Source organism: Octopus sinensis, linkage group LG11, assembly GCF_006345805.1.
Source record: "Octopus sinensis linkage group LG11, ASM634580v1, whole genome shotgun sequence".
Lineage (NCBI taxonomy): Eukaryota > Metazoa > Mollusca > Cephalopoda > Octopoda > Octopodidae > Octopus > Octopus sinensis.
The window spans coordinates 30,112,506-30,131,110 of record NC_043007.1 but is presented as its reverse complement, the minus strand read 5'-3'; the positions used below and the strand labels follow the sequence as shown (position 1 = coordinate 30,131,110).

Here is an 18,605-nt window from a genome sequence, read left to right as displayed (position 1 = left end):
AATTTATCATTAGATGCATGCTTATAGTGATAAATTATATGGTTATTGACGATTTAAGTCTATTTTCGGCATATGTGGCATTAGATTTTTTTTCTTTTGCCCTTGTTTATAAGTTATATATATATATATATATATTTGCAGTACAGTTTGATGTTTGTAATGCGTAGAGCTGATCACTTGTTGATGAAGCATCCCATAATGCCATCATTGATCTTCCCATCATTCCTAGCAAATGTCTCCCACTGCTCATCTTCCTGTTGCTATGGTAACCATTTCTAGCATCTTCTCTGTTATTGCTATTGTTGACAATGACATGCTTTCTTCTTCCTCCCCCTTTTCTTGTTGCTAATGACGATTTGAATCCATAACCCATCCACCTGGGTGGATTAAATCTGATGAATATATAAACTGAAGAGGGTGTCCAACTGACCAACAATCACCGGGTACTTTGTGTTGTTCAAATCAATGTGCTTTACAATCTGAATGTATTTTTTTATGTTTTAAGATTATTTATTTTCATATTTTGTATTTATTAATAAATTAATCATGTTTTAACCGTTTCTTGTTTCAATACTCTTCTACAGCATGCCTTTCCTATTAATTATTTTTTCTTTTTTTTAACCGGTACTGTATATATAGACCGATGTATATACCTCGTCTTTGTATTCAATATATTTGTCAAGTGAAGAACAAAGGATGAGCTGTACTGGTTTCAACCCTCTCTGACTCAATACCTTGTTGTTTCACTGTCCATGTACCCCTTGTAATCACACACGAATAAAGGTCTAAGTAAATCTGGGTCAGCTACTTTGCTCATGGGACACATTCTACATATGATGGTGTTGCATATAAGACTCACGATTTACATCTGTGTGTGTGAGAGATTCATTTGAACCATTCTGCTGTTACTCTGAGTTTCTTGTGTGCTTTATTCTATGGCAACTAATTTGTTCTGGGATTGTGTTTCGGAACTAACACAAAAAATAATAAACTTTTGCATCATGATAGAATATTGGAACTATTAAAAACATTCTTTTTTAAAGGCAAAACACACTCCTGTATATGTGTGTGTGTGTATATATATATATATATACACAAACACTAACACCTTTATATATATATATATATATATATATATACAAACACTCACACCTTTTCATGGAAGCAAGAACGGCTGTCTACCTTCCAAAGGATATTTGTAAATGTAAATATATTGCAATATATCAGGACAATATCATGAAATGTATGTATTTTAGCAGACAATTTACTGCTCTGTCAAGAACTATACTGTGAAATGTATGCATATCATTACTTATAATATGATGAGATATTTAGAATAATACTGTGAAATGTATGCATATCATTACTTATAATATGATGAGATATTTAGAATAATACTGTGAAATGTATGCATATCATTACTTATAATATGATGAGATATTTAGAATAATATTGTGAAATGTGTGTATATTTTTGGATATAAAATGATAGGATGTCAAAGACAGTATCATGAAATGTGTGTATATTTTTGGTTTAACATGAAATCTAGCACAACATCATGAAGGATGTGTATATTATCAGATATGACTATATGGTATGCAGGACAATGTCGTAAATTGTGTATAAATTATTAGATATATGATTTATGGTAGTGAGGACATTGTCATGAAAATGTTTATCAGATATAGTATGATATTGTATCGATGAAAATATGTATAGTATCAGGTGTTATCTGATGTCAAGGATTATGGTGTATAATGATTGTATATTTTCATACCCTGTTAATATTTACTGTATTTAAATTCAATAAAATTTCTGAAAATTCCAATTATTATTCTTCTAATTATCATTTCTCTAATTTCTTTTTTTTAATCATTATTATTATCTTCATCATCATCATCATTATTATTATTATTATTATTATTATTATTATTATTATTATTATTATTAGGGTGGTAAGCTGGCAGAGTTGTTAGCACACTGGGTGAAATGCATAAGTGGTATTTCATCTGCCACTATGTTCTGAGTTCAAACTCCACCGAAGTCATCTTTGCCTTTCATCCTTTTGGGGTCAATAAATTAAGTACCAGTTACATACTGGGGTCGATCTAGTCGACTGGACCCCTCCCACAAAAGGCTTATTATTATTATTAAGGTGATGAACTGGCAGAATCGTTAGCATGCTGGGCCAAATGCTTAGTGGCATTTCGTCCATCTTTATATTCTGAGTTCAAATTCCACCAAAGTCAACTTTGCCTTTCTGGGTTGATAAATTAGGTACCAGTTGAATATTGGGGTTCAATGTAATCGACTTATCCGCTCCTGCAAAATGACTGCCCTTGTGGCAGAATTTGAAACCATTATTTTTAATGCTATGCAATGGTTTTGCCAAAACAATGATTCACAGGAAATAGAATAAGGTTCACCAAATTCTTCATTAACTCTTAGTGGTACCAATTAATAGTGGTTCTCCCTTCAGCTTACCAACTTCATGGTTCCTGGTTCACTGCATTACACCTTGAGCAAGAGTCTTCTGCTATGGCCTTGGGCTAACCAAAGCCTAGTACTTATTTTAGCAACTTCGTTTTTCGAAACACTAAGTTACGAGATCGTAAAAACACTAACACTGGTTGTCAAGCAGTTGTGAAGGACAAACACACATATATATGTAAATATGTATATATATATATCTATAACACACACACATATATATATATATGTATGTATATATATATATATATGCATGCACACAGCCACTTATATACAATGTATAGTTTTGGTTAGAATCTTTTAGAAATGGAAGATTCTAAATCTAGGTTGACATTGAAAAAAGCGTAACATGATAAAAAGAACAAATGGTTTTAAAATAGTCTCCATCTTAAAAGTACCGTTTTTATTCTCAAATATTTATTCTGGCGTGGCATAATTACATGAAATGCGTATATTACAGAAATTTTTTCCAATAAATTTTGTTTTAAAACCATAAATAAATGTTTTTAAGGCCGGTTTTCCTATTTGCACCTAACATATTTTAACATTCAGTGTTCAGGGTATTCAACGCTTTCCGTCTTCTCTTGGCTCAAACACGTTTTCATACACATACATACTCACATTGAAACATTCACACACACACACACACACTTTTATACATGATATATACAAACATATTTTATTCATGTATACATTTTTGTATATATATATATGTAAACTACGTGCATGTTTCTGTGAGTTACATGGCAAATATATATTTCAATATAATGCAGATACCAGCATGCACGTTTAGCAAGTTACAACCGTTACCAATAACAGAAGGAAATAGTAGAAAGCAAAAATGATTCCATGGCCTGACGTGGGTCTCACCGCCTCACTTGAATCGAGGCATCCTGGTTGATAATATTTGGACTGTTTACATACTTCGTCGGGTGGGCTTCCTTGCCTCAGATACACCCCTCTCACATACTTGTCGTTTTCAATGGCCATCCACGTGGCACCAGCAAACACCAAATCTTTGGCTTGCACGAACTGCCTCATACGAAACAGACACCTAAAGACAGAAGATGAAAGCAGTTCAATGGTAAACGGAAAACTCAGAAGAGGAAATGTGTTGCTATGTGAAACTAATGGTGTATACCTTCGGGGAAGATTAACATTTGAAAAACAAAACAATACCGGATTAACTGCAGATATTTTAATCTAAGATGAAGTGTGGCAGTTTTAACAGATACAGTTAATGTGAGGAAAGGTAAATGACGACGTTTCGGACTCCTGCCTCTTATCAGAGAAGAGGTGCACCAGAGGCTTGTGTGCCTTTGTGTCTGAACGTACCATCACACCAACAACAAAACTTTCAGATCGAACACAGGATCATGCGCCATTTTAAGCTCCAAATATGTCGATCGGAATATCTTTTTACATCACTTCAGCTAATTAGCTGATTAGTTTCCCCATCTAATTTATTGTCTTTAACTGTTACTTTTTTGTTATTGAGAATGATTTCTAATATTGGTACAAAACCAGTCATTCGAAAAGAAAGATCTTTATTGACTCCCTAAGATTTTTTAATCAGATCGTAAAAGAACCTAACATCACAAGATACTAAGTCTTACCATTTTGTAAAACCCAGACACGCTTCCACTTTATAAATGACTTTGGCCTTACCTTCCTTTAAGCGCCTCCCCACAGTCTGAATAAAACCCTTCCAGGTCTTCTTTTTTCAGTCTCCGTGGTTGTTTCAATAGAACGAAATAGTAGAAATGAGGGTTTTCGTCAGGTGGTAGGGGACCTATATAAGCGTGTACCTCCTCACCAGTCGACAACTCTTTGCCAATGATATTAATGGTCATCCAATGGATAAGTGGGTAGGTAGAGTTACCCAACGAGTGGTAGACCTCTGGGATGTCTGGGTCAACCATAACAAGCGTGAAGAGAGAATCTGGAAAATGAAGAAATAATCCTTTAGTACATGACTAATTACTGAAAGGAAGGCAAAGAAGAAAAACACACACACACATAGAGCGCAAAGGGGTATTTTGATGAGACTTAATTATCGGTTTATTACTCTCTTCCAACCAGTTAAAATACTTTTTTCGATTTATTTGTTCTCAGATCTGCCATGACAGATAAAATGCAAAGAGAAGAACACAAAAGCGATGAAGTCCTTATTGCTGCCCTATGTACGGAACCCAGCGATTTAGAAATGACCAACTTTCTAAATGTTACAAGATTTTTTGTACAGAAAGCCCGGATGGAACTGGTGACCTCTAGCGGGAAATATATCAAAGACAGAAAAGACTTTCTTGACGTTCGGATATTATAATGACTCTGCAAATCATCGAAAAGACTCAAAACATTATCGATGATGATCCCGGAAAATCAATGAGGGTCTTCGCTGAAAAAGTATTTGGTGTTGGAGTGGACAATATAGTGTACGAAGGCATTCGATGCAAGCCTAGTATAATGAGCAGATGCCAGTTATTGTCTGGAAAGACAAAAAAGCCGTTTGATACTTACCAAATGCTTACTTAAACAAACTTAAAAACATTCACGAACATGGCAAATTTTGGTTCTTTGATGGGAAAAAATTCGACCGAAACCAAAAGACTAACTAGAAAAATTTACAGATGGTTCTATGCAAATCCTTTTGATGTCCCAGGCTTTGCAGTAAATTTCTAACTTCCACGAGACTAAATAATCGATTATTAATTAAATGGCCAATGTGCTTGGCACCTGGCAACAACTGAAACTGCCCTTAAATTATAAAATGAACAAATATATTAATGGAGCTTAAAATCAACCCATATACTTCAGAACTATAAACAGTTAAAACTAGTGAAGCAAATATATCCCGGTAAAATGATTCTACGTGTAACAATACCCCGGGTACAGCAGAGAAATTAACGGAAATCATGTACGTATCTCGATCCCTCGTAGCTTTGCCAATTGACTGGATTATCTTTTGCTCACAATGTATAATAATATCAAAAAATGCCGCTTGTTCTCATCAGGTAGATTTAAAGATCAGTTCCACTCTAATATGGATTATCTATATTGTCCAAAAATTTCAAGCAACTGATCTTATTCGAGTTATATCCCTTGGTTTGTTACCTTTTAGATCTTAAACACTTCTTGGGGGTAGATTTTATCTATTAATTCTCAGTTACTCGAAGTTTAACAATTTGTTGTGCGTATTATGAGATCCTACTATATGTGTAATTATGAAGGACAACTACTTACGGCGAAATTCTTCCATTTGGTGTTGGTCAAAAGGCACAAAGCTAATTGTAACGTTTGGCATGACACCAGACCGGGTGTCAACCGCCTTTGCCGTTCCATTTGCCAGAGGATTCAAGTAAACGACTGTAGCACTGAAAACATCATAAAGTGTGGTGGGGGTTACATAAAATAAGGAAATGATAAAAAAAAGAAGGTATATATACCCGGTAAACACCGGAAAAGAAGGGACATACAAAGGTAAAAAAAATAAAGGCGGGAGGATGATAGAAATGTGGCCCTCCTGATACAGGAACGCCTCTAGGAATAATCGTGGAACCCCACTGTCTGAGATTTCCCTGAAACCCTAGGAGCAAATGCACTCTCTAATTCCTTCTCTCCGACTCACAGGTCTTCACTTAGAGAGGTACCATCCACCCTTGCCATTTTCGCAACTTTCACTCATCTCTCAATAAACTCATTCGAGGGCAGCACTTCTCTCTCCGCTCTCAATTTCCTTTTCAAGTGAAACTTGAAGGAATCTATGTGAAGAATATATCTGTCCTCATTCCTTTCAGCCTTGTCCACCAAACAACTTCTTTCGCCACAGCCACCAGGCAAAGGAAAACTGCCTTGCCTGCCCAATCGAGGGAGGATGGCGGAGGCGAGGGGTGAATAATAATAACAACAACAACAATAATAATAATAATAATAATAATAATAATAATAATAATAATAAAGAAGAAAGGCCTCAGTATGGCCTGGATTGACTACAAAAAGGCGTTTGATAGCATCCCCCACACATGGATCCTCGAAACACTAGCCATTAACAAAGTAGCACCAACAATCATAAAATTCATAGAGCACTCTATGAATAAATGGCAAACAGTCCTACACCTCCAAACAAAAGAGGGACTCATGAAAACCAAAGACATCCCCATTAGAAGAGGAATATTCCAGGGAGATACGCTCTCTCCACTCCTTTTCTGCTTGGCACTGTCACCTCTATCTGATATGCTAAATAGAACTGGATGCGGATATAAATGTTACGGCAAAACGATCAGCCACCTTTTACATATGGATGACCTAAAACTATACGCTGCAAATGACAAACAGCTGGAAACACTATTAAAGACAGTTCATGGATTTACCAAAGAAATAGATATGAAATTTGGATTAGAAAAATGCGCCAAAGTAACCATGAAAAGAGGAAAACTAGTTAAGAGTAACAACATCACACTAGATGAAGCAATGAAATAAAAGAATTAGACCAAAGCCAAACTTACAAATACTTAGGAATCCATGAACTAGATAAGACACAACACACACAAATGAAAGAGAAAAAAAAAAGAATATTATAGACGAGTTAGATCAATACTAAACACAGAGCTCAATGCTAAAAACAAGATAATAGGTATCAACCACTTTAGCTGTCCCAGTTATAAGTTACAGCTACAATATCCTTAACTGGACACGAAATGAACTGACCAAAATAGACAGGAAAACAAGAAAAATAATGACAGGATCTAGGATGCATCACCCAAAATCTGACATAGAAAGACTATATAACAACGTATAGAAGGTGGTAGAGGCCTTATACAGCTGGAAAACTACTATAAAATAACCACATAGGACTGCAAAAATATCTACTTCAGAAGGAGGAAAACTGATCCAGATAGCGGCAAAACACGAGCAAAACAAAAAACTGTTCTCAGTATTTAAGGAAGCTGACAAATACAAACAAGAAATCATACCACCTAATAAACATGAAGAAGAAGAGAAGAAGAAGAAGATGAAGAAACAACAAAAGCTATAAAAAAAATGAAATCCAAACTAAAATAGAACAGCAACGAACCATGATAAAACGATGGCAAGAAAAGCCCCTTCATGGTAATACTGGACTAAACTAAACGCAAAAGAAATAGACAAGAAAAATCCCAGCAATGGTTGAGAAGCTCAGGACTCAAAGCAGAAACAGAGGGATTTTTAATTGCAGCACAAGACCAAAGCCTCCCCACCAGAAATTACCAAAAACATGTAATGAAAAGAAATATTACAAGTAACTGCAGAATATGTGGAGATGGACAAGAAACAATAAATCATATTATCTCTAGCTGCCCAGTCCTGGCTAAGAAGGAATATATTCACAGACATGACAGAGTTGGAACTTACATACATTGGAAGCTATGCCAACATTATGGAATAACAACAGAAAAAAGATGGTATAGGCACACACCAGAAAAGGTCACAGAAAACGAGAAAGCAACCGTACTCTGGGATATGCCGATACACACAGATAGAGAAATTAAGGCCAACAGACCAGATATAGTTGTCAGAGACCATGAAGAAAAAAAATGCTTTCTAATTGATGTATCAGTACGGCAGATGACAACGTGTCTCTAAAAGAAATGGAGAAACTCTCAAAATACAAAGACCTGGAAATAGAGGTAACTAGAATGTGGAATCTGAAAACAGAAACAATTCCTATCATAGTAGGTGCATTAGGCATGATAAAAAAATATTCAGACAAATACATAACAAAAACACCAGGACTTACAAACACATATAACATACAGAAAATTGCACTACTAGGCACTGCACACATCCTACGCAGAACACTTTCCATACAATAACCATCAGAGCATCACAACAAATCACAGCACATACCCAAGGCACACAGAGCTGCGCTCGGTAGTGAAGTGAAAGCACGCTATAAAAATAAAAATAAAACTACTGAATAATAATAATAATAATGAACAGTGAGCCAAGACAAATGACTGAAGGCGATTGAAACAGAATGCCCGGTAGGACTCCTACAGAAAGATTGTTTCTTTGGGACAGTAAGGATTATCAGGTTGGTCCCAAGCACTTGAAATGCTGCCGAAAACTTGTGTGCACCTAAGGTTACAGGTAGTAACCCGCTACCCATATAAATCCTACCAGGAATAAAACCAAAGCAAAAAGCCAAAAATAATAATAAATATGTACATACTTGGATTTATACTCATTGCAGCAAGATTGATAGGTAATACTTGCAGAGGTGAAGGAGACGTAAAGACCGACGTACAGGTGTAAATTAGGTGGGATAAATGTGCGTTCGTGTTTTGCAAGTGCTGCCATCACGTGGGAAATTATGGAATAAGAAATGTAAGAAAAAAAACTTTAGTTCAAACACTTTTATAGACAGGTGGAAGAAAATGTGACAAAAATAAATATTTAGAAGTCATTAGAGCTTCTGCAGTTTGTATAATGCTGTGTGTACTTCGTATACAAACTACAAATGCTAAATGGTTGGAGTAAAAGTAAGTCTAACACCACGAGCTGATCCTTTAATGGGAAGGTGAAATGTCGGATGGAGGCAGTAAATTTCACACATACACCTTTCTCTCTCTCTTTCTCACTCACTATATATATATAATATATATATATATATTATATATATAATATATATATATATATATATAAAATACAAAATGGGACAAGAACGCAAAACATTCAGACAGTTAGGTGATACAAAAAAGGGACAACAAAACATCCAGATAGACGATACGAAGAAAACAAGGACGGGTCATTCGGAGTTTCTTCTTCAGTCGAGTTCCAGATTATCTTTGCAATTTCGGCTGGTTATACTCGAGATTGCTGACATATATATATATGTATGTATGCATGTATGTATGTATGTATGTATGTATGTATGTATGTATGTATGTATATATATATATATATATATATATATATATATATATATATATATATATATATATATATTCGATTTTACTTACCTCTAGCGATATAGTGTGGACAGTTGTCTACGATATTGGAAATGCGGTTTTGTTCTGTTGCATAAAGGTCTGTTGACACTAGGGCCCAGTTGACAGCGACGGGGCCTTGAGATAACGAGAGAGAAAGAAAGAGTGAATGAACGAATGAAAATAAATAATCAAGGCAGTATAAGAATAAATTTAATCATTCCATGGGTGTTTGAGCGAGTTTGAGCAGAATTGGAATAGAAGTATCATTGATAACACTTCCACCAGGTTCGCAGTTTGTGAGAAGACTTGAACATTTGTTTACAAACTAACGAAACATCCGTCACCTTTACAATGTCACTCTGGTGCCAAGTAAATTGTGGTCGTTAATTAATTTAAGAGCTTTGGCCGTGGGAAACAGCACTGAACAGAACTTGGACCGTTGGCCACTCAACCAGTTGATAGGTGGTAAATTAAACATTAGAGTCCAAGATAACCACTGATGGCCTGCATTGGCCATCATAACCACGCTACACAAAGCAATATAATTTAGTACAACATCTCTTTTTGACCGAGTCTGCAAGTTACTTTGTGGATAAGATCAGAAAACAGGACTTATTTCAGCAAGACTAAATAGATCATTTAATTATTAGAGAAGTTATGGGTGAACTACTTCAAATTTCGAATTTGAAAAGTAGAATATTCGGCCATGTTCATGTGGGGTGTAAGGGGTGCGATCAAGCAATTATTGAGATTCATAAGCTTCAGAAGTTTAAAGAATTTACAGGTTCGCAAATGATACACTTTACAAAAGCGTGGACAAATACTGTACTTTTCTATCATGAAACTTGAAGTAGATCGCCCAGAACTGTATTTATTAAATTACACATATAGAATGAAAGACTCCTATTTGAGTTCAATGTGAAGACAGCTGGGCTGTTACACTAACCAATATGTTTTGTTATAGAAATAAGCGAAACAGCAAGAAACAACGGGATACTTATTGAAAAGTTACCGGAGGATATGCATCTGCACATATAATGCATGACAATTGATTGCACAGCATCTCACCTGTAAGGTACAGGGGCATACTAAGACGAAACGATCGTAGTGGTTCTGAATAAGAGACCAGTGAATTCCATTTTCTGTATCTCATATCTTAAATCGTGTGTGTATGTGTGTGTGTGTGTGTGCACCAACACACACACACACAATGACAGAAAGAAGCAGATAGAGCGGAAATTGGAGAGTACAGGGAGAAGCGGAAAAAGAAACAAACGTAGCATAAAAAAGATTCTTCCAAGTACAACTCGGAGTATACCTTACCATCCAGATTATATTCACGGGTGAAATTGCCAAGAAATCGGTAGACTGGCTTCAGGAATCTCCTTCGCCATTCCGTAGATATGTCTACTGTGTATTCTTGTAGAAATAACAAAATAAGGAATGGAGACGAGAAGTTCCGGAAGTTCATGGGGCCTTCATAACGTATCACTTCCTGTGGAAAGACATAATGCTGACAATATCATACTTGTTATGGGAGCAAAAGGAAATGCGATTCACGTCTGAATGCGTTTGCGCGAGTTTTTAACGTGGGAGTTGCACTAAAATTTATAATCACGTACATATTTTTTTGTGTGGCTGTACGCTGTATGTGTGCATGGTGTAGTGTGTGTATGTGTGTGTGTGTGTGTGTGTGTGTGTGTGTGTGTGTGTGGTGTAGCTAGAAGCAGTGATGAAAACAAACGAAATTTAGGAAGACTACAATAACACTTATTCTTGTAGTAATTGGTGCAATTGGCACAAAACCAAAAATGCTGCCTGAAAGAGTGAAAGAAATTGGAATTGAAACTCGCATTGTGAACCATCAGAAAAGTACCATTCCATATTCTAAGAATCCTAAGAAATATTCTTGAGATTTGAGGAGACTTGTCACCAAAGCTCAAGATAAGATACCTGCTAACTAAATTAACATGCACTTGCGTAATAATAATAATAATAATAATAATAATAATAATAATAATAATAATAATAATAATAATAATAATTAATTGTTATCGCCATATTAATATGGCATTCTTACAGATTAAGAATAATCGCTGCCGCTGGTCAGCTCCATGAGGCCAACCGCCATCAAGATAGCTATTGATACACGATCTGTATCCATTATAACCTTCGAACTGGCAGTGTGAAGCGCTGACCTCCCTTGTTCGAAGGTTATAATGGATACAGATCGTGTATCAATAGCTATCTTGATGGCGGTGGCCTCATGGAGCTGACCAGCGGCAGCGATTATTCTTATATCTATAGAATGCCATATTATATGGCGATAACATTAATTTCCAGTAAACGCTGCCGTAATCTCTTTTATAGAGACTTAGTAATTTTAATATTCTATTAATAATAATAATAATATAATAATAATAATAATAATTTCTCAATTTTTTTTTAATAGCATTTCTGTTTTGCAGTTTTTTTTTTTTATTTATCATTTATTTTTTTTTTAAAAAGGGAGCAAGCGATGCTTGATCATAAATATGGCATGCCCAGCTGACAACAAGGTATGCGATAAGAAAGAAAGAAAAGTCGAGAGATATGACAGATTAGCTTGGGAGGTTAAGCAATTGTAGTCGCTGAAAAAGGTAGCAGTAGTACCAATAATTGTAGGAGCCCTGGGAACAGTGATTAAACATCTCGAGAAATACATCTTCGTCGATCTTTGTCGATGCCTCCACCAAATTTGGAAGTGTCTAACGATTGGACCTGTGTCTGAACGTGTCAAAGTGCTGTCATCTGCCTGTCGGCTCTACTTCCTGCAACTCAACTTGATTTCGAGCCGGGTCGTCTGCTGCTGGAGAGGACCGATCAGGTAAAGGACCTGGGATCTTGGTGATTCCTCCTCCTTTTCGCCCTTCGGCCCAGTGCGTCCATGCTGCAACAAAGCACGCGGAATTCTGTTCTTGATTCGACGGTCATTCGGAATGCTCACAGCAGCCATATTCCTACCACTCTATGTCACGCTGGTGAGACCCATATTGGAGTATGGGATTCAAGCCTCTTCTCCTTATCCCTCAAGACATACAGCATCTCGAAAGAGTCCAGAAGCTGGCTACCCGCATGTTTGTTCATGGTCTCAAAATTTGTCCTACGAAGAAAGGGTGAGGACGCTCGACCTTTATTCTCTTGGAAGACGCCGCCGCCGTGGTGATCTCATTCTCGCCCACAACATCATAAGCGGAAAGTGTAACCTCTCGAAAGAGCTGTTCTTCACTCCTGCTCCAGAGCGTCGGCTGCGGGGTCATTCCGAAAGCTCTACCTGAGACGATTTCATCTCAATCGAAGGAGAGGAGCTTTCTCCGTCCGGGTTGCGGATCCGTGGAACAAGCTGCCAGACGAGATGGTGAAGATGCCGACGACCGCTTTGTTCAAAGCCTCCCTGGACCTCAAGTGGCCTGAACTCTTTACATGAACACCACCCTGTACTTAACTCCATGTTCCCCTACATGGCCTTGCTATTTGCTTTTGAGCCAAATTAACTAACTAACTAACTAACTAACATAAAACGAATAGGGGCTGGAATAAGGGTGGAGCACTTGCAAAAAACAGCACTGATTGGAACCGCTCGAATACTCCGGGTGGTACTCGAAAAATAAGGGGTGCATGTATTAAAATAAGGTTATATGCATTTGTATAAATATACATACACACAAACACACATATATACATATATATACATATAAAATATAAATATAAAAATAAATATAAGAGAATGGTCACTATGTGGCTCATTCTAGCACTAGAAAATCCAAAAATTCAACAACCACAAAAAATACATGTTTTCCCGTGAAAGTCATACGTACGATTGTTAGCTACACCACGAACAGGGCAAATAAAAATAACAAAAATACAGATTATTTTGGGACATTGTTTCGCTATTAATGAATTAAATGTAATTTAATATCTGTATTTTTGTTATTTTATTTGCCCTGTTCGTGTGAGCTAACAATCGTACTGACTTTCACGGGAAACATGTATTTTTGTGGTTGAAACTTTTTGGATTTTCTAGTGCTAGAATGAGCCACATAGTGACCATTCTCTTATATTTATTTTTGTATAAAATATTATAATATATAATAAAATATTATAATAATCCAGGTTTCTCGAAGCACTGGGCCACTTGGTGTTGAATAGATATAGTATCTAATTCTCTCACCCTTATTAATTAATTACATATATAAATATAGACATATATAAATAATCTTTTATGGCTGTGTTTTTGAATGTATTAATTCTTTGCGTTTCCTCGCCTAGTGTTATTTCGCTGTTATCTTGGTGCTGTACGGTGGTTTAATTAAGACTTTAACTCTTATTTCTAGCAGGTGTATGCTTTTATACATCCTTGCGCTTGGTGCAAATTTATAATTTATAGCTGAATAATGCTATTTTCCTGCGAACCACCCATGCTACTACTGTTGATACCATCAATTTTAAATTTTATCCACAGATGATATTAACAGTAGTGATATCTTATTTCAAAGCTTAGTATTTGAATGTTTTGCTTTTATGTGTGTGTGTGTGTGTGTGTTGTGTGTGTGTGCGTGCGTGCGTGTGTGTGTGTGTGTGTGTGTGTGTATTACATATACATACATGTAGTGTGTCTGTATAGATAGATAGATTGTTAGATAGATAGAAAGATAGATAGATAGATAGATAGATAGATAGATAGATAGATAGATAGATAGATAGATAGATAGATAGATAGATAGATAATCCGAAGGCTATGTAAGAATCAAATCCTCATTGGCAAATCTGTTTGTTTGAAGAATTACAAGAAACCTTCAAAGTGTAAACAGGAAGCTTTTTGAAAAACATCAAAATTAAGAAATGGAGGACGAAAAGAACTTTGTGCGTGTCCTGGGGCTAACGACTGTCTGGTGTTACTTAGAATCCTTGTATCCGGTAAATGAGTGGACTTCAGTTTTTCATAGAAAATTGGTAAATAATGTTTGTCTGAAATAAAATAGTTTTCTGACGTGGAGTAGAAGTTTTGTTTAGCTTTTTAAAACATTTATTGAACACAGTTTTTATTCCTACTGAGGAAAGCGTCCAATGGTTTCTTGGGTGTGTCAGGTTACTTTTATTTTAAAAAAGAAAACGACACATATTTTGTTGGTCTGTTTGTCTAACGAATAAAGCTCTTCATGATCGCTGAACCTGCTAGAAAGACTAACCAAATATATATACTATTACATCTAGTTGTCTTTAAAAAATGAAGGACATACTGGATAAAGTAGTTCTAAATAGATTAAATACATCTTCAAATTTAAAAAGAAATAGTGAGAAAATGATGCTAGAAATGGCTGGGAACTCTCTGAGCCTAGGTTTCTTCAATCAGAGTAGATCAGGGATAAACAAAAATATAAAAATAGTGTGTAAGGGTGGTTTAATGAAAAATAAGATTTTTGCAAATGAATTTTGACAAATACTCAGCCAAAACGAATTAAGGGTGACTAGATACGCTATTATTCGGATTTCCACACCTACACATCTTATAACTATATTCATATATTCAGAAGTTTCCTCATCGTTATTTCGTCAAATACAAAGAAATGAAGAGGTATAATAACACCGAAACTTGTCCGTAGTTGTCTCCCTGTACTTACAGAAAAAGGATTAAAATCATTTCAGTCATTGCCCAATCAATGTCATTCTTTCCCCACCACAGATGTATTTTTAATTAGAGGTTTGATATTTACTACAATGAGTAGATTCAGCCATACTTGGCTGTTGATGTTCCTGCAGAAGGAACCGCTGAGTAAAATAAGTTTTGTGGCTTTAAACGAAGAATGGACACTCACTCACCCCCCCCCCCCCGTCGCCATCTGAGATGGTTTTGTGATTCTGCAAAATGCATAGAAACCAGTTAATTAAACAAATACGGTGGCAATACGGTGGGGGGGGGCAGTAGAGTGAAAGATGGGGAGTGGGATGAGGAAAGGGGTGAGGGTTGGAGGAAGTAATGTTTAGATTAAGCCTAATCCTTAAAATCGGGTGGAATAAGGGTGTAAAAACCTTATGTAATGGTGTTTGCCCGTAGCTATTTACTAAGCAGGGTCTGTTGTTAGGTGTGAACCATTGCAACTGATACTGTTGTAGGTATGTATGTGTGTGTGTGATTGTGTGTGTGTGAGTGTGTGTGTGCATACATACGTATATATATATTCTTTTATTCTTTTATTCTTTAACTTGTTTCGGTCATTTGACTGCGGCCATGCTGCAGCACCGACTTTAGTCGAGCAAATCGTCCCCCCCCCAAGACTTATTCTTTGTAAGCCTGGTACTTATTCTATCGGTCTCTATTGCCGAACCACTAAGTTACGGGGACATAAACACACCAGCATCGGTTGTCAAGCGATGCTGGGGGGACAAACAGACACAAACATATATACACACACACACACACACACACAAAGAAGAAGAGGAAGAAGAAGAAGAAGAAGAAGAAGAAGAAGAAGAAGAAGAAGAAGAAGAAGAAGAAGAAGAAGAAGAAGAAGAAGAAGAAGAAGAAGAAGAAGAAGAAGAAGAAGAAGAAGAAGAAGAAGAAGAAGAAGAAGAAGAAGAAGAAGAAGAAGAAGAAGAAGATCATTGCTGCCACCGCCAACACCAGAAACAAGAGCCTACCGTGGAGATGGTCAGTTTGTTCTCCAGGATGTTGGTGTAGAGGCCTTTCACGTTGCTGTTGCTGCTGTCGTAAAACATGAGGGTGTAGTGTTGTGGGTCTGAATTGAATTGAACCCAGTGAACATCTGGCATCTTTCTCATCTGCCAAGGGGTCAGCCACGTGGCTGCTGAAGGATTCACCTCTAAATAGGGATACGCGTCCATCTTGTATGTATTAGCACAGGCTTTGTACTGACCTGGAAAATAACACAACAGTTTTGCATTTGGTGAACTCGTGTGTTGAAACATATTCCGATGCATTTCGGGAGGGTCATTAGGTCAATGATAAACACACGCACTGGTTATATTTATCAGTTGGGTAACCATTTAACTAATTGATTGTTTGAATAATTTTTTGGTCAGTCGGCTACATTTTCTTAAAGTCCTTTCGTTGCCATTCGCTACTTCATTAATGACATCCTTCCCTACACCAGGTCTCGGTTAGTTAATTGGTTAAACGGCTAATCAGTTGGCAAATAATAATATAATAATAATAAAGAAATGAAATAGAACTAGTGCGTGTATTTATTATTGACACAATGACCGTGCCGAGACACAATAGTGTACAAATAATATTAAGGAATAAATATTTATTCTCGGCCAAGGAGGGAACCTCCGAAGGCTACGAGCCCAGTTCCTCTTTCTAAATAAACCAAGAAACCCTAAGCAAATAAAAAGAAGAGTGAAATTCTTGTTTAAAGAGTGTATTTTAAGTCACGCTGTGAAAATAGGACTCTTGGGTAAATAACAGGGAATTCGGTAACTCGAATTAAGGGTCAAATGGAACAGTTTCGTATTTCTTAAAACTCATCAGGGATCGCTTATCTCTATCTTTGCTTCTCATAGAAATAGTAGAGAACTACTTAGAAAACAATGCTTGAAACAAGAATTATCATGCAAACTTATTTGCATAATGCCAGAAGCTTTACAGACCGATATTAACCCATGTGGAAGCAATACAATACAGTTACAAGAATATATGTAGATAGGGCCACACATCACTGATGATTTGTTGTCTTCAAATTAAACCGATATCTTTGGAAATGTTCATTTAATTAAAAAAGATTCATTTAACAAATTCCAGTCGAGAAAGTGAGGAAAAGACCTCAAAGGGTTTTTTCTCTCTTTTTCTCCCAACATAATTGTAATTTATATCATCAAAATATGACAGTTATGAGGACACAAAATTGAGGCGTGGGAATTATCCGAAACTTCTCCCCCACCTCGGGAAAAGGATCACGCAATTGAGAGACTTCATCTTTAGATGCGGTCTACAATAACTGGACACAGCAGCAGCATCCCTGAGACGAAGGAACAATATTCTAGTGTAGAGATCACCAGAAGAAAAGGACCGGTGTTTGAAATGCGATTTTGGTTAAAGTAAGGCTAGGGTTATCCTGCCAACAGGCTAAGGGCGACAGGAATGAGGTGCAGAAGTGGGGGGAAGCGGCATTACCTTGTGGAGATCGGTAGGAGACGTTCAAATAGCGGTCAAATCGTTTCACGTTGAACTCGCCCGGCCGAAACAATAAAGTTAAGAGGCTGTCGTCATTGTTGATCTTTTTCCTGATGGTGGTGGTGGAGGTGGAGATAGCATCAACGGTGGTGGTGGTCACTGGGTCTTTATAACAGGAAATGTCCACTTTGGTCTTGTAAGACGGACACAACGAGGAATAGATCTTACCGAACCAGAAGAGGTCATCGCTGCTAAAGATTGTCCGAATGAGACTGAGACATTTGAGTATGGTGCGGGCACGATCGCCACCACACGTTGTGTTTGCTAATGTTCTTGATGCTGTTGATGTTGATGATGATGATGATGGTGATTTTGCTATTCCTGTTGTTGTGGCAGTCATAATGATTATAAACACTGAAATAGAAAACAAAAATACATCAAGCACTTCGAATACGATATGTATACACAAAGACACACACACACACATATGTATGTATGTATGTATGTATGTATGTATGTATGTATGTATGTATGTATGTATGTATGTAATATATATATATATATATATATATATATATATATATATATATTCAACCTACGTTGAAAGTCAACAAAGTTTGCTTTAGAAGCATTGAGATGTATTGAATGATACAGCATCTTATAAAGCTAGATTTATATATCCTAAAATTGCAGAAGAGTTTCTCGCTGGGCAGTTTAGCTTAATGGTAAAGCAATTGACGCGTAATCACAGGGATGTGAGTTCGAGTTTCATAGCTGGCCGGCGACAGATTTTTGCTGCAAATTATGGATAGTTTATCCTGTTCATGCTATTTTATTAGCATTATTCTGCGTTTGAGAATATACTTATTTAATAATTACTCTATATAATATATATCGTAATGGTTGCTTTTACGTCCAGTGATAAAGCAATTTAACATTAAACTGAACAATTAGTCAATCCTTTTCGTCGA

The 18,605-nt window shown here is 36.5% G+C and overlaps 1 protein-coding gene across 1 annotated transcript in view; it reads right to left on the bottom strand.

Moving 5' to 3' along the window:
- Positions 1–2,880: 2,880 nt before the first annotated feature.
- LOC118765365 (uncharacterized protein C56G2.4-like) overlaps positions 2,881–18,605 on the bottom strand; it is a 21,527-nt gene continuing 5,802 nt past the window's right edge. Inside the window, exons 2-9 of the mRNA XM_036507292.1 lie at positions 17,635–18,048; positions 16,140–16,375; positions 10,785–10,956; positions 9,492–9,596; positions 8,702–8,822; positions 5,734–5,864; positions 4,159–4,432; positions 2,881–3,544 (exon numbers count right to left, since the gene is read on the bottom strand). Coding sequence (XP_036363185.1) covers positions 3,280–3,544; positions 4,159–4,432; positions 5,734–5,864; positions 8,702–8,822; positions 9,492–9,596; positions 10,785–10,956; positions 16,140–16,375; positions 17,635–18,048 — 1,718 coding nt within the window. The 3' untranslated portion in view covers positions 2,881–3,279. The remainder of the gene's footprint in view (positions 3,545–4,158; positions 4,433–5,733; positions 5,865–8,701; positions 8,823–9,491; positions 9,597–10,784; positions 10,957–16,139; positions 16,376–17,634; positions 18,049–18,605) is intronic.